The 17,329-nt window shown below is 40.0% G+C and overlaps 2 protein-coding genes across 6 annotated transcripts in view; one reads left to right on the top strand and one right to left on the bottom strand.

Moving 5' to 3' along the window:
• RPRD1B (regulation of nuclear pre-mRNA domain containing 1B) overlaps window positions 1-11,504 on the bottom strand; it is a 69,324-nt gene extending 57,820 nt beyond the window's left edge. For both annotated transcript variants that reach the window (XM_037811791.1, XM_037811792.1), the window contains exons 1-2: window positions 10,979-11,504; window positions 5,934-6,063 (exon numbers count right to left, since the gene is read on the bottom strand). In XM_037811791.1, coding sequence (XP_037667719.1) covers window positions 5,934-6,063; window positions 10,979-11,129 — 281 coding nt within the window. In that variant the 5' untranslated portion in view covers window positions 11,130-11,504. The remainder of the gene's footprint in view (window positions 1-5,933; window positions 6,064-10,978) is intronic.
• Window positions 11,505-11,628: 124 nt separating this feature from the next.
• TTI1 (TELO2 interacting protein 1) overlaps window positions 11,629-17,329 on the top strand; it is a 55,682-nt gene continuing 49,981 nt past the window's right edge. Inside the window, exon 1 of one of the 4 annotated variants that reach the window (XM_037811891.1) lies at window positions 11,629-11,672. The gene's annotated coding sequence lies outside the window, so the exon portion shown is untranslated. Of the gene's footprint in view, window positions 11,673-13,531; window positions 13,556-17,329 lie in introns of those variants that run through there. The other 3 variants (XM_037811890.1, XM_037811894.1, XM_037811893.1) reach the window with 3 other exon arrangements.

Raw genomic sequence — 17,329 nt, 5'->3', positions numbered from 1 at the left:
TAAAAAGGGTTAACATTTCTACTGACAGCTTATTAAACTTAAATATGGGCTCAAATTATTTAATATTTGTGATAAAGCATTTTTATTCCACCTTCAAAATATATCCAGAAACAAATTACTTCTCACATCTTTCTCTGTTAACAACCTGGTCCAAGCCACCATCATTTCTTGCCTGGATTACTTCAACAGCCTCATTACTGGTTTCCCTGCTTCCACCCATGTCCTCCTAAATCTATTCTCAAGATTCTGGTTTCTGTGTTAAGTCAGATCACTTCACTCCTCTGCTCAAAACTCCCAATGGGTTCTTCTCATTCTCCCTCAGAATAAAAGTCAACTTCTTTAGAAAGGCCTATAAGGCCTTTCTCAAGCCAGCCCATTAATTCTTTAGCCTTATCACCTACCCACTCTTTCCCTCCCTCTCTCTATTCACAACAGCTACACTGGCCCTCCTGCCTCAGGGTCTTGCCCTTACCCTTCCTTTGCTTTGCCTGGAAACTTATTTCCCCAGAAGGTAGCAAGGCTCATTTCCTCTCCTCCTTCAGCTATTTACTCAGGTGGCACCTTACAGATGAATTAAAAACCCTAGGCACTTAATATGTCCCTACATCAACCTAACTACATTATTCAGTTTACGTATTGTTTACACTCTCCTTCCATTTGAATGCAATTTCCGCAAGACAGAGATTTGTTTTTTCCTCCTACTGCTATATGCCCTAGAACAAGCACCATAAATGTGTCAAATTGCAATATTAAAAAAAAATTTTTTTAGATAGGTTTCAGTAAGTCATACAGTTATTTAACTTTCAATGATCACCTCACTACATCAACGTCATTCATGTCAAACACCTACTTAGCCTTACCCCCTCATGCAGTGAAAGTTTATGGATTACTGTGCTCGGAATACAAACAATAAGGCCTGGGTCCTGACTTCTGGCGTTCAACCTGGCAGCCCCTCAGAGCTCATCTCCTTTGCACACTCTACCAGGTGTCACATTCTAGTAACACTAAGCCATATGTAGTTTTCTACTCAGAAATTCCACCCTCTTATCCACATGCCTTTCTTCATGCTACTTCCTCTCCTTTGAATGCCCACACCCCCCAAATTGAACAAAGGTAAAGAAGGGGAAGCTGTTTGTAATTCAGTCAAATGACATACATGGGGAACATAACGAAAAAGCAGAAGAATCTGGAGGGATAGAGTGGAATCAAATTTTAGAGGGCCCCAAATGCCATATTAAGCATGTGGCCTTTACCCTGCAGGCAACAGGAATTCCCTGATGTGATCAAATCTAAGGTTTAGAAAGACAAAGTCATTATAACTAGTATTAACAAACCACAACTAATCAGAACTTAACTAAGTGGTACCTTCAATGTAAAATCTGCCCTCTGTAGATTCTCTGTTCACTTAAAAGAAAGAGAAATGATCATGAAAACAAATTCCTATCAGGCATTTAGTTTAAGAAAAAAAGAAAAAAAAAAAGGCAAAACCTACTCACACCCACCATTCCTGGGGATATTTGAAGTTCAATTAAGATTAAGACAGATTTTGAGTAGACATTATATAGTGGAAACTGATGCACAAACCACAAATCATTTTGAAAAGCTTTCCCCACTAAAGGCTAAAGCCAAAAAAGGAAACAGGATTTTAATTAGGGAATGGGATTAGCCAGGATAGATTATTTCCTTGGGCACTCTGGTAAATCAAGATTTTGACAGATAAGTCCCAAAGTTACAGACAAAATATTTCAAGACATCATTTTACTGATGAGGTTTTGAAATAAGTCAAGTCCAGTAAACTGGAAGTCACGGAAGCACCTACAATCAGATAAAACTAAAGCAAGAATGTAGTTTTATAACAGAAGTAACTCCCTTTTCATGTTGCCACTAACTCCAATATAAAGTGAGAAATGTTTAAGTGAAAGAAGACCAAAAAACTTTGTCACCAGTCTACGAATACACTGGAGGGAGATTAATAATTACATAGTTTAATATGCTGAATACAACTTCACAGTATGTATTTTAATTCTGATTAATTATAAATTCAATTACTGCTCACTTTTCTAACACAGATGGCAAAATTGACCTTAAAAGAGTGAAAATTGTTTACTGTTTAAATATATACACATACAGTTGCCACTCAAGTATTGGCTGGACACCTGAAGCTTTGCCAAGCCAGCATAGGGGTCTCTTCCTCCTGTGCAGTTCTATAGTACATACACTGTAATTTAGATGTTTCTGTATTATCCCCCACACAGTAGGCCTATGGTAGGCCTACTCAGGGCAGGAAATCTTTTTTAGTATCCCCAATGGTATTCCAACAGCACCTTATGTAAAGTTGGAGCAGAAATGTTTCTTTGCAATCATGCTTAAAAGAGTTAACAAAACAAGCGTGAGACTGCTATCCTTAGACAAGCCTGCACACAAGTTGGCTCTAGGCCAGATTCTGAGAACTTGGATTTTGGGAGTGTTCCTATTAATTCCCTAGGTGTGGTTTACTGTGCCCCAACAGTTTACACTAACAATATGGTGTATGCTGAATACCTGCTTTCTTTCTGGGAGTCTGAAATTTTGTTACATGCTAGGCAGAGGGTACCCTAATGACCAACCCCAATAAAAACCCTGGATACTGAGTCTCTAATGTGTTCCCTGGTAGACAACACTTCACATGTGTTATCACAATTAGATGCTGGAAGAACAAGGCATGTCTTATGTGATTCCAATGAGAAGGAACTCTCCCACTGGAGAGGCCTGGTTTCCTCTGGACTTCACCCCATGCACCTCTTTCCTTCTCCTGACTTTGCTGTGTCTTCTGCTGCAATAAATCATAGATGAATATGACTATATGCAGAGTCCTATGAGTCCTCCTGGAAAGTCTCTGAACCTGGGAGTAATCATGGAGACCCCCAATGCAATAATAAATAAATCTTGTGTATATGGTGATTATTCCCAAATTTATGCCTCTAAAAATTAATTTTCTACTGAGCGCCAGATTATTTTATCCATCTATCCATCTGCCTATCTGCCATCTCAAACTTAACATGGCCAAGAAACTCTTGGTTTCCTCTACCAAATCTTTTCCCCAGTATTTATCATAGTAAATGGCACTGTTGCCACGTAATACTCACATCAAAAAGCTAGCAATCATCTTTGATTTCTTTTTGCCCTTACCACTAGCCCATCCCCCTCACTCCCACAAGCCCTATAGGTTTTACATACCCCAAACTCACCCACAAAGTAAGCATTCAATAAATGAAAGCTGATTATTATCTTCTCACTGCTTCTGGGTCCTACCCAATGTCATCTCTAGCCTGTACTATAGCAAAATCCTCCAAACTCATCTCCCTGCCACATCCCTTGGCCTTTACAATCTATCTCCACACCAAGCAAGAGGGATCTTTGTAAAAACATATGTTGGAATGTATCATCCCCATGCATAAAACCCTTCACTCATATCCCATCAGAATAAAATCCGACTCCCTCCTCCCAAGGCTTACAAGGTAGTTTGGTACCTGCCTACCTTTCTGATCTCACCTGATGTACTTTTCCTTTGCTCACTATGTTCTGTTCTAACCACAATAGCTTTCATTCTGTTTCTTTATTTGCCAAGATCATTTCTGCCTTTGGTTCTTAATACCTGTTCCTACTTCACATGATTACCTCAAATGTTATTTTCCTAAAAGGCCTTTCTTGACCATATGACCTAGAAAAGATCCCCCACCCCATTAACTATAAAACAACATTCTACTTTATTATGTCCATATTATCACTTTCTGAAAGTATCTTAATTCACTTATCTGCCCTAGCCTGTCTCATTCACTGCTATTCCCCTAGTGTCTGGATCAGTACTTGGCACACAGAAGATACCTGAATACCTGCTGAATGAGAAGTAAAATGCACAACTATCTCCAAACTGAAAAGAAAAGAAGGCACTTGCATAAGCGATAACTTCATCGTCTGGTTAATTAAATGATAAATCAAATCAAATCTACCCTATTAGCATGCAAGCTTTCTTTAACATGAGAATCTTTTTGGAGGGAGAAAAGAAGGAAAAAATGGGAGTTATCATGATGATATTGATGAGGTACATCTGCCACTGGAGCAAAGTTAGACTTGCAGTTCTAATAGTGGGTGAGAGGAGGGAGCTTGGAAAATGGGTAACCTGAACACAACACCCAAACAGGAAGTTAAAAGAACTAGAAGAATGCAAACAGAAAGGACTTAGGGCTATTTTTTATTGAGGAGGACCAGGTTTATTTTCCCGACATACCACAGAATTTGTCAAAGAGTATACAGTGCCTCCTGTATAGATTTTAAGATGACACCAAGAAGAAAAAGAACTTTTAATCCCAGTATTACCCATCTCCCTTTTCCCACCCCTTTCTACTTACCCTTTTCTGATTTGGGAGCAGCTAAAGCTTACTGATCAAAGTGCTATGTTTACTGGCCACTGAGAACCCCTCTATGCTAAGGTAGACCACAATGTTGCCCAACTCTCAGGACATCGTTCACATAGTCTACATATATGTTACAGCCCCTAGAGCAATGAAATCCAGCAACTCTGTGCCATACATTTTGCTAAGAATGCAGAAAGGAAAGTTTCTTATCTACCTGAAACTTATAATTTAGTATATTCCAATGAATGAGCAAAGACTGTGGATCAGGCATTATACTTTCAAAAGTATTCTTACTTTAGCCTCACAACTCTAATGAGATAGGTAGTGTCATCCCCTTTAAACCAATCAGGAAACTTGAGCTCAAACCATTAAGTAATGCAGCCAAGGTTATTTAGACAGTGTTCGAGGTAGAGTTATATTCAATGTCTAAGAAACTGTGAGTTGAATCTCATCAAAACAAGAAAATACCCATCTCCAATTTCAGATGGCTACTCTAGTCTGTTCTATGCTTATTCCCTGTTGGGAGGATTCAGTATATTTTCATGTCAGTAACACATTCTGTTTCATCAATGTCCATGTTCATCAAAATAAAGAGCCAGCTATGTATGTAGCTTACCAATTAAAACATTTTTTCCTCATCTCTAGAAAGTTAAGATTTCATTTCTTCCTTATGGATTTTTTATATTATTCATTTAAACCTTTCAATTCTGTCATAGAATGCTAGATTTGCTTTCATATGTAAGGCCTTTCACTTACAATTTAGATCTTAGAAAAATTTGTTTAACCCACTAGTGTCCTTTCCACACCTGTCCTAATTTCCTTCTGCAGAGATGCTTACTTTTATGTTTACTTAGTAATGTTCTACTGAAAAATAGCCAGTGTTTCTTTACTCCTCCTGGGCACATAACTTGTGTCTATAGAAAGCAGCTTGTTGGTTAAACAAATGACAATGATTTATAAAACTTTTAATAAAATTTTGTTCCATGCTATCAGTTATACATGTGCACTATGGCTCAGTCGTCTGCCACAAAACAAAATGGTAGCAGAGACTTAATATAATACAGTCAGAGCAAATACTTTTCACACTAATAATTACTATCTTTGCAGTTAAAGTAATGATTACTGTATTTAGTGAAGTAGCCATCTAGGCATTCAGAAGGAAATAAGTAAAAATGAAGGCATAAGCAACTTATTTCTTCCCATTGAAGTTTTGTTATCAAAAGATTCCCTAGTACTATCTTGTTTTTTGATCATAAAAGCTAATGAGACAACTCAGGAAAATACCATATTTAAGAAAGCTATTTCATAAATCAATACACCGGGGGAAAAGATGTGCTTAAAGTACTACACTGAATCTCTTGAATGCATCAAAATGTACACATGTCTGAGATAATTCTTAAGGGTCTGGCAAACCATAATTTGGCCTTTACAACACTCTCTGAAAAGTATGAAGTTTTAAATTTATAAAGTTTATCTCAGAAAAGGAAAGAAAAAAAAGAAGGAAAAGGTTACACATTAAAAAAAAAAAAGACAACATACCTGGCAACATGAGAAAAAGCATCCACAAGGACAGATTCAAATTCTCTAGTGAATTCAGGTCCTTTCCTTTTACTGTTTTGTATGACATCATTCGCTAAGTATAGAAAAGTAAGCTTTCTATTTGATTTGGCTGGAAAAAAAAAAACAGAGAGAAGAAAGTGGTTAAACTTATACCAAGGAAATTCTCATTTCCAAAATTTTTTTGCCCTAGGCTATTCCTAAAGAACATAAAGACAAGCATTATCTACCTGCGGATCAACGCTGCTATAGTTCCTTAAGGAACTCATGTTAAGTCTCTGACAAAACAGGTTTGGGACTATAATTTTGAAAAGGAAAAAAAAAAGAATGGGCCATCTTCATGTCTGTGTCATTTCAACCAGGGTAATTAACTGATGTTAAAAATGAAGATGACCCAAAGAAAATTCCTAAAGGACAAAAAGCATTCAACATTCTCAAGAAGACATGTTAAAAACCAAGGCTTTCATTTATTCTATTACAAAGATGAACATTTCCAACTCACTGTTAACAAATATGACAGAATTTAAGACTATTAGGTTTCAATTTCAGAATAGATTCTTGTAGAAATTATAATTTATATAATTTATTCTTACATAAATTATGCTCCTAAACCGAGAGTTTCTCTTTGAACACTCTAATAATCACAATCAGTCAAGAATATCAACTCTATAATCCAGAGGAATCTCTAGAAGTACCAATGGATGTTTATCTCAAATACAAATATACATTAATACTACAATATTATTGAAAATGTACACACATTTGAAGTCCAAATAGTCAAAATTATGGCTTTCACAAAAACCATAATTCTTCTCTGTTATACATACTAGATGTGGTATTTCCTATTACTCTATATGGCATCATGTATTAAACCATAAAAACCTCATGCAATATGTCTGAGTTACAGTTGCTTGGGAGAACATTACTGAATTTCCTGGCTTCTATGCACATAACTTCTCAACCATAAAGTTACATCACTAACATTTTTGGTCTTGGTTTTCTTTTAAAAGAAATAAATAAGAATACAATTAGGTACTTTCAAACACTCAGTTTTCTCCAATGCCAAAATACTAAGAAAACTCAAGCAAGCTCTATGTCAACCTTTACACACCTAAATTACTAGTCCTTGTTCCATTTTTCTCAGAAATCACTTTTTTGTTTCTTTTGAAATGCACCCAGCATTATAAGTTCTGACACAGCAGGCATAAGATCTGACATTTTAAAATGTAGCTACATAAGAATAAACCAAGTTAAAAACAAGATTTTTAAAGCACATTAATAGCTTAACTAAAGTATTAAAGTACCCATAAAATTAAGCATGGATACCCTCAATGGTACTAACCTTCTGATAATAATCTAGATGGCCAACTGATGAGAGTATTGGAGACCTGCAGTTATCATGAACTTTTCTAATTATTATTCAAAAGCAGAACAAACCTGCCAATAACTACAATATCCCACTGTTGCTGCAAAGTTATGATTATGGCAAAAGGCTTTTTTCTCCCCAAAGCAAACCTTGTTCTGGCAAGTTGCAGTAAGTCAAAATACCCAATCTACAATGCCATGAAAGTTAGTGAATTCAACAGTAAACAAAACTTCAACAAAGCAAATCTGAATTAAGTGAAAATTTACAAATTCCATATACTTTATGCTTAAAAAATCAAGAAGCCATAGTGTAAAAAACAATTTGAACATTTGAGAATACATTTTTCATATTACAAATATGATAACTAAGAGGCTAGAGAGCCCAACTTTTTACCACCTATGATGCCAATTAATTTTCATCATCCTCAAACTTAACCATGGGGATTTCTTTAGGATAAAACTTCATCCCTCCACATCCAGCATCCTGAACAGTCAACATAAACACCACTTGTGTAAAGGTGATATGACAAAGCCCTAGAGCACCTGAACACATACATTCGTAACACAAACAACACACATCCCCCTCCACTCTAGCCCTGGGTGACAATTCATACTGAAAAGATGTCTTTTCAATATGACAAAATAGGTCTCTTGACACTCCAACTTATGACAATTACAAATTGTTTGACTAGTTTTTAAGAAAAGTTTAAACAATTGGCTGAACAAAAATTTTCATCTGTTTGCTAAGTTCTAAAGTCTAGAAAAGTTTTAAAGTAACTTTAGATAAAAGGCCTATTTACATGCATTCAGGACAAAATGTAGAAGTACCATTAAAAAATGCTCATCTAAGAGCATTTTATACCAACCTACTCCATAAAGAACAGAATCCAAAGAGATAAATTAAGAATTATTCCTAGAAAATGGAAATAATACATCGGGAATCAGGAAGAAAAAAAAAAAAAAGTATTTCAGCAGGAAAAAGTAGTTTTTGTAAGTCTGATAAATATTTCGAAAACAATTCTGAGACAGTCTGTGAATATCTTATCCAGGGAAAATGACTGCAGATACAAATATTCATTTCTTGAAGAATCAGGGTAGGCTAGAACCTAAAAAGGCTAGTCAAATTGAATGTTAGGGCACAAAATCCTGTTCTATGTTAGTTTGGGGATCTTTCAATTCATGAAAGGAGCCTAGAAAAATGCATCTTGATGCTTGAAAGGAACGTCCTCTAGTTCAGTGCTGCCCAACGTGAACGTCACTGGCCACAAGTGGCTATTAAACAATACTTGAATTGGGGCTACCTCAAATTGGGAACTGAACTTTTAATTGTATTTATTTGAAAATTCAATTCCTCAATGGCACATTTCAAGTGCTCAAAAGCAACATGTGGCTAGTGGCTACCTACCTCATTGGACAGCACAGATACAGACCATTTCTATGATCACAGAAAGTTCTATTGAGCAGTGCTGATTAGATCCTTTCTTTACTCACCATGAAAATGGTGTCAGAGACCACAGTTTTAACTCCTAAACTATTTATTAACTGTATAACAGACATCATGTTAAATGCTATGGTGGTTACAGAGAAACAAAAAGGTACAGTTCCTCCCTCAAAATACAATCTAGAGAAAAAGACCTAACTAGTAAGAATGAAATAAATGCTAAATTGCTTTGAGGGGGTGGGAGGCACCAATTAATTCTAACAAATGAAAGCACTACGGGTTTGGTTGGAGTCAGATGACCACCTTCACTCATTAAGGGCATTAAGACATAAGGTATTTGAAAGAGCACAAGTTTAATCATCAGACAGTCTTGGCCTCATGCCCTATCTCTATACCTCTGAACAAGATGTCTCTCTTCTATAAAATGGGGATAATAATATCAGCCTACTTACAGCAAACACAAGTCTCTATCATATGAGATTAGGAATACAATAGATTCATAAACAAATGCACTCTAGAATGTTATTTTCAATAACTCAGATAGGGCAAGGTGAGGAATCAGGAAGATTTCAGAGAAGTGATATTTGAGATGGGCTTTGACCCATCTCTGAGATCCTACCAACAGGATCCTACAGAGAGGTGATTTTTCCCCCCACATCTCACCATATCTAATAACAATACAGCTGTATTTAAACACACACTGGGGTATGTGAAGGAGGCTCTGGCAGTTCCAGGCTTTACCCAACTGCCCAGAAGGCTGAGGAGATGCCTATCTCAGTACAACACATGATATATGCCCAGAGGGCCAGAACTGGGTCTCATGAAAAAATCCTGTATTTTGGAGTCTGCCAGCCTGACATAGTCTGCGTCTCACCAGTTCTAAGGCCTTGAAAATACCACTTAGCCACTCCAAGATTGAGTTTCCTATCTGTAAAGGTGACATCCCTTACCTCGCAGATAGTAGAGAATCCATGTAAAGCTCCTTCCTATACTACAAAGGGCCTACCACACATACACTGTCCAGAACAACTCAGAGGTTTCCCATATCATCTCCTCGACCTGCTGTACCAGCACTCACATCAGATAGCTGTGTAGATTCCCAACTTTTCCCACAAGACTGCAAGCAACTTGAAGGCAAAAACCATGCCTCACATTGAATAGTCAATAGTTCCATCTCACCATGATTTCTCAATGTCTACATTATGCCTGACACCATACTGGATCTTCATTTGGATTATCTTGCTTACTCTTCATCATAACAATGAGTTGGCTGAGCCTCAGTTTTTCCCTTATCTACAAAGTTCCTACTTCACAGGGCTCTCAGAATTAAAAAAACAAACACAAACAAACAACAACAATGTATGTAGAGCTATTATGTTACTGGAACATAATAAAGGGACAGTAAACACCAGTTATCATCACCTCCATTTTATAAATAAGGAAACTGTGGGACAAAGAGGTTAAGTTGCCAATGTTAGTAAGTGGCAGTTGAGGTAGTTGGCCTCTGGAGCCAACATGCTATCAAGTACCCAGTGCCTGGCACATAACAGGCTGAGCTCAAAGCATCTGTCAGGGCCTGGAATCAATAGCAACTGCATGAAAGAGAGGCCTGAGAGATAAGGTCTAGATGATGTGGCCCCTCAGCCTCTCTATTAAGTGGGGTTACTGCACCCACTTCAAAGGGCTGTCCTAAGGACTAAGTGCCAGGATATACATAGCGTTACGGCTGGCCTTGAGTAAAAGCTTTGCATGTAAGTGGTAGCTATTCTTGTCCCTGTTTTACAGATGAGAAAACAGAGGCAACGATGAATAAACCGGCCCAGCATCACTAAGTTGTAAGAGGTTGAGCCAGGACCCGATCTTACTCCAAATATCCAGCACAGCGCCTGGTACGTTAACAGGCTCGGGCCAATACCCTCCAACGGGCGTTGAATGCTGCCGAGACAGTAACAGTCACAAGTGTGAAGAGGAGCCTACGGGAAAAACGGCTTGATGAACTGGGAGTCTAAGAAACTGGGCCCTGGTCCGTGGGGCCTCAGACAAGTGCCTTAAACGTTCCTGGGCCTCAGTTTCTTTCTCCAAAAAAAAAATGAAGATAACACCTCAGAATCGCAAACAGAAAAGCCCGGGCCTGGAAAGCAAGGCTCAATTAAGAAGTTAGAGGGGCCTCGGAGAAGACAACCCGGGGATACGCACAAGGGGGCGGGGAAGGGTTATTTACCTTTGCGGAGCTCGCGGTGCCACACGGAGACGATGGGCCCCGCGTGCTTGCGGTGATGGATGAGCCACAGGGACAGGGTCTGGACGCTCTGCTGAGAGTTGCTCAGCTCAGAGAGCTTCTTCTCCAGAGCCGACTCGGAGAAGGAGGACATGGTGGCGGCGATGAGGCCCTGCAGAGAGCGGCCTGGGCCGCCGAGAACGGCGGAAAGTGCGACTGCACGAGGCCAGAGCCTCACCTGAGAAACCACCGGACTCTTTTACTGACTGACAGACGGCCACAGTAGTGAAGAGGGAGGGGACAGGTCTCCGCAGTAACAGCCGCCCGCGCCGCCGCCACAAGATGGCCACCGACCTCTCACCCTGCCGCGAAAGCGAGGTCAAAGGGCAAGAGCCGTAATAACTAAGTACCCAGAGGTGTCCGGAGCTGTGGAATAATGCCCCACCGGGGACGGCGGCCTCTGTGGACCTCGCTTGAGGTACTCCAATGGCGACAGATAGAGTGAAGGCGCTCAGCTCCGCGGCTGCCGGAAGGCGCTTTGACCGCTCGCACCGGCACGCCGGCGCAGTGAGTCTAAAAGGAACCCTTTTTCCCGCGCCCACGGAACTTTTCTAGTGCGGTACGGCGCTCTCGTTTTTGCCTCACTTCCGCTGGGGCGGAGGAGGCGGGAGAGTGAGGGGAAAGACTGCAAGACGAGGTAAGAGAGTAGTGGCGGGACCAAGAGGGATCGTAGCAGATGGGAGCCCGAGAGGGCATCGTGAGGTGACATCGAGACTGAGGGATCATGGCCTGGATATGGGGGAGGGCTTCTTCCCTTACCTGGCCGGCCCCAGGTCGCACTTTAACTCCATACATGTTCTGCCCTCTGGCCTTCCACAAAAAGCTGCTTTTTGTTTCCTCCAAACCACCCACGTGCGCTTTCACATGTCCGCGCCTTGGCTCTTGCAGTCCTCTCCCAAAGGTGACGACCTCTTTCTCACCTGGTGAGCTCCTATTCAGCCTCCGGACCCACTTTTAATGTCCAGTTCTGACGTTTAGTCGGTGGCAGCATAACCAGAACCACACCTTTGTGCTCTTAATTGGTTGCTTCATTCAGACAATTCCATTTTGCCCTTGCCCTATGGGAGGTCATCCAGTTAAATGTTTCTCAAACTTAAATCACGTTAACCTTTTATATTGGGGGGGGGGCGGTAGGAGGGACTTCTTTTACCGTGCCGCAGCCATGAACCTCCTTTAAGAAACACTATTTGAGAGTCTGAGGTCTTGCCCAATTATTTTTTTAATTTTTAATTTTTAAGTTTTAAAAAACAGTTATCAAAGCAGCAAAGAAATTTTGTCTTTCTAACTGATGGGGGGACGGCGTAGGGAGTTACGTTATCACAGACATAACAGAATTTTAAAATTTTGCTGGTCATCGTTGAACCTCCCAGTTGTGGGCAGACCCTAGGCATCACATAATTTGCTCAGATGCCTTTACTCTTCCACCAGACTAGAATCTTCATAATTATGGCTAAAAATTAGTAAGCACTTCCTATGTGCCAGAACTTGTTTTCACACAGTAACTCATTTAATCCTCACAACAATGCTGCAAGTTCAGTATTATGTAATTACCATTTAACAAATGTGGAAACTGAGGCTCAGAGAAGTTAAGTGACCTGACCAAGATACTGCTAAGACTTGAGGACAGGGAGTGCATCTTTCCCATCTCTTTGCCCCCAGTCCCTGATTCCTAACTGATTGAGTGGATTAATACAGAAAGGATGAGTAGCCTAAAATCACACAATTAGTAACAAGTCATAGTCATAACCTAGGGTTTTTGAGTCCAGCTCTGGTCTGTCTACATTAAATAACACTGTCATATTGAGCACTTTATATCAAGTGATTGTATATTAAGCACATTACATACATTCTTTTATTTAATCCTTTCAACAATTCTATGGAGTAATAATTATCACTATTTGTTAGATGAGAAAACTAAGCATGGTTAGGTAATCTAAGATCTCACAGCTGGGAAATTGTAGAACCAGGAGTCAAATCAAGGCTATCTGATGTCTGATCCCGAATTCTTCACCACTAAGCCAGTGGTTTATTCATTCATTCAGCAAACAACTGTTGAGCACTTATGTGTGAAGTACTTTTCTAGACAAATAGACAAAAATCCATATTCTTGGAAGCTTACATTCTAGTGGGGAAGGTAGATAAACATATAAGTATAAAATGTGTCAGTGATAAGTACCTTGGATAAAAATCAAGGATGATAAGGGGGATGAGGACTGTATATGTGTGAGCAGATAGGATTCTATTTTATTTATGATAGTCAGAGAAGGCCTCATTGACAAGGTAACTTTTGATCAGAGCCCTGAAAAAAGTGAGAGAACAAGCCATGTGCTATATCATGGAATATTGTTCCAGGCAGAGGGAAAAACAAGTGCAGTGGTCCTGAGGTTAGACCATTTGGGCATTTTTGAGGAACAACAAGGAAGACAATAAGGCTGGAGTGATTTGAACCAGAAGTGTGGCTGGAAATGAACTCAAAAAAAGTAGCAAGGAGTCAGATCACATGGAGACTTGAAGGCCGTAGTAAGTACTTTGGCTGTTGCTCTGAATGAAATTCAAGTCCATTGGATAGTTTTGAGCAAAAGAGGATCATTGTGCCTGCTAAGTAGAAAATAGTAGGAGTGCAGGGGTAGAAGCAGGGAGACCAGTTAGGTGGCTGTTGTAATAACACAGTTGAAAGAATGACTCACACCAGGGTGGTGCCTCTGAAGTGGTGAGAAGTTATCCCATTCTGGGAATAATTTTAGAGGAAGAGGTAACAGGATTTACTGACAGTTTGGATATGGGGCGCAAAAGAGAAAATCCATTGCCCAGAGGGTTTTAGCCTAAGCAGCCCTAAGAATGGAGTTTCCATTTACCACACTGGGAAAGAGCAAGTTTGGGGAGAAAGAGCAGGAGTTTGGATTTTACATGTTCAATTGAAAATACCTATCCAAGTAGAGATGTCTGATAGGCAGTTGGATCTATGGGTCTGGCATTCAAGGGAGAGATCTGGGCTCCAGGTATAAATCGATTTAGATGTAAATCGTAAGGGGCATTACGTGTAAAAAAAGTAGAGGCCCCCCATATTATAGAGGGGACTCGGGCAAGATGGCGGCATAGACAGGAGTGGAAGCTAAGTAGTCCCCCTGGAACAACTACAAAAAACCAGAAACAACTAGTAAATAATCCAGAATAACTGCGGGGGGACAAATGAGACCATCCACTCATCATACACCAACCTGAATTGGGAGGAATGCCCGAGAACACAGCATAAAATCTGTAAGTAAAACCTGCGGAATCAGGTCGGGAGACCCCCTCCCCCATAGCCCAAGCTGCGGAGCCGCATGGTGCCAGAGAGAAGCTCTCTCCCAGCAAGCGAATACGGCTCAGCTGAGCTCCAGCTGGGGTTTTAAGTAGCGAGCGTGAACTGCTCACTACAGGTACGCAGCCCCAAAAAACAGACAGAGGCTTTGGGTGACGACTGACCTGGGAGAGCCGGAGGGTCGCCTTGACTGGGTCTGAAGGGGACTATCTGTTTCTTTTTTGGCTCAGTGGAGGAAGCCCCAGTCATTTTCAGTTTCCAGGGCTGTGACTCGGGGAAGGGCGGAGACAGCACAAGCAGAGAGAGAGAGACCATTGAAATGCTAATGACCTCCACCTGGGGGGGTCTGTCTGCTCTAGGAGGAAAGGGTGGGGCCCTTTCCATTCAGAACCAGACCCCAGAGCCTGGGGGAACACAGCCATACCGCCTCACACCAGTCAAGAATTATAGGCTAACAGGCGTCACCTGCTGGGCAGAAAAGCACAGTGACCCGAGGCATCAAAGGGTGGAGCAATTTTCTAAGACACACCCTCAGGGAAACCAGATACTGAATATTTCTTCCCTTTGGGACCTGAGCCTGTTCTGGTCTGCAAAAACCTGATTTGGGTAACCAAGGAAACCATGCCTAGACAACAGAAAATTACAACCTACACTAAGAAAAACAAAGTTATGGCCCAGTCAAAGGAACAAACGTACACTTCAACTGAGATACAGGAATTTAAACAACTAATGCTAAATCAAATCAAAAAGTTTAGAGAAGATATCGCAAAAGAGATAGAGGCTGTAAAGGAAGCACTGGACATGTATACGGCAGAAATCAAAAGTTCAAAAAAACAACTAGTAGAATCTATGGAAATGAAAGGCACAACACAAGAGATGAAAGACACAGTGGAAACATACAACAGCAGATCTCAAGAGGCAGAAGAAAACACCCAGGAACTGGAGAACAAAACACCTGAAAGCCTACATGCAAAGGAGCAGATGGAGAAAAGAATGAAAAAATATGAGCAACGTCTCCGGGAACTCAAGGATGAAACAAAGTACAATAATGTACGTATCATTGGTGTCCCAGAAGGAGAAGAGAAGGGAAAGAGGGCAGAAGCAATAATAGAGGAAATAATCAATGAAAATTTCCCATCTCTTATGAAAGACATAAAATTACAGATCCAAGAAGCACAGCGTACTCCAAACAGAAGAGATATGAATAGGCCTACGCCAAGACACTTAATAATCAGATTATCAAATGTCAAAGACAAAGAGAGAATCCTGAAAGCAGCAAGAGAAAAGCAATCCATTACATACAAAGGAAGCTTCATAAGACTATGTGCGGATCTCTCAGCAGAAACCATGGAGGCAAGAAGGAAGTGGTGTGATGTATTTAAGATACTGAAAGAGAAAAACCACCAACCAAGAATCCTGTATCCAGCAAAGCTGTCCTTCGAATATGAGGGAGAGCTCAAAATATTTTCTGACAAACAGACAATGAGAGATTTTGTGAACAAGACACCTGCCCTACAGGAAATACTAAAGGGAGCACTACAGGGTGATAGAAGACAGGAGTGCGTGGTTTGGAACACAATTTGGGGAGATGGTAGCACAACAATGTAAGTACACTGAACAAAGGTAACTATGAATACGGTTGGGAGAGAAAGATGGGGAGCATGTGAGACACCACAAGAAAGGAGGAAAGATAAAGACTGGGACTGTGTAACTTGGTGAAATCTAGAGTATTCAACAGTTGTGATAAAATGTACAAATATGTTCTTTTACGAGGGAGAACAAGCAAATGTCAACCTTGCAAGGTGTTAAAAATGGGGAGGCATTGGGGGAGGGATGCAATCAGCATAAACTCTAGAGACTGTAACTAATAGAATCATTGTATTATGCTTCCTTTAATGTAACAAAGGTGATATATCAAGGTGAATGCAGATAAGAGGGGGGAATAGGGGAGGCATGTTAGACACTTGACATTGGTGGTATTGTCTGATTCTTTATTCTACTTTGATTTAAGGTTATTTTTCCTTTTGCTGCTTCCTAGCTGTCATTTTTTTTTGTTTGTTTCCTCTTTCTTTTGCCTCTCTACCTTCTTTGACTCTCCCTCCTGCCTTGTGGAAGAAATGTAGATGCTCTTGCTTAGTATGAGCAGAATGTTCAATTAGGATGAACTTAAATGTTTGGAAATGAACAGGGGTGTTGGTAGCAAGATGTGAGAATAACTAACAGCGCCGAATGGTGTGTGATTGAGGTGGAAAGGGAAAGCTCAGAGTCATATATGTCACCAGAAGGAAAGTTGGAGGTCAAAAGATGGAAATGTATAAAACTGAATCCTATGGTGGGCAATGTCCATGATCAACTGTACAAATACTAGAAATCACTTCATGAACCAGAACAAAGGTATGACAATACAATTAGAAGTTAATAATAGAGGGGCATATAGGGAAGAACTATATACCTATTACAAACTATGTACTACAGTTAGTAGTATTTCAACATTTTTTCATAAACAGTAACAAACGTACTGTATCAATACTAGGAGTCAACAATTGAGGGGGGTTGGTTAGGGATGGGGAGGTTTAGAGTTTCCTTTTCTTTTTTTCTTTTTTCATCTTTCGCTTTATTTCTTGTCTGGAGTAATGAAAAGTTTCTAAAAATTGAACAAAAATTAAGTGTGGTGATGGATGCACAGCTGTGTGAGGGTACCCAGGGGCAAGTGATTGTATACTTTGGATCTTTGGATAATTGTATGGTATCTGAACAATCTCAATAAAAATGAAAAAAAAAAAAAAAAAAAAAGTAGAGGCCCAGTGACTGAATCCTCCTGTACTTCAACATTTAGAGATCTGAAAGATGAGGCTGATGTGATCATGTGATTTTTCTTCGTTAGTCTATTCATATTCATTGCATTGATCAATTTTCAAAATTTGAGCCAGTCTTGCATCCCTGGAATAAACCCCACTTTGTCATGTTGTGTAATTCTTTATATATATAATATG

This window comes from Choloepus didactylus, chromosome 19, assembly GCF_015220235.1.
Source record: "Choloepus didactylus isolate mChoDid1 chromosome 19, mChoDid1.pri, whole genome shotgun sequence".
Classification (NCBI taxonomy): domain Eukaryota; kingdom Metazoa; phylum Chordata; class Mammalia; order Pilosa; family Megalonychidae; genus Choloepus; species Choloepus didactylus.
The sequence above is the reverse complement of the archived record's forward strand: the minus strand, read 5'-3'. Positions and strand labels throughout refer to the sequence as shown.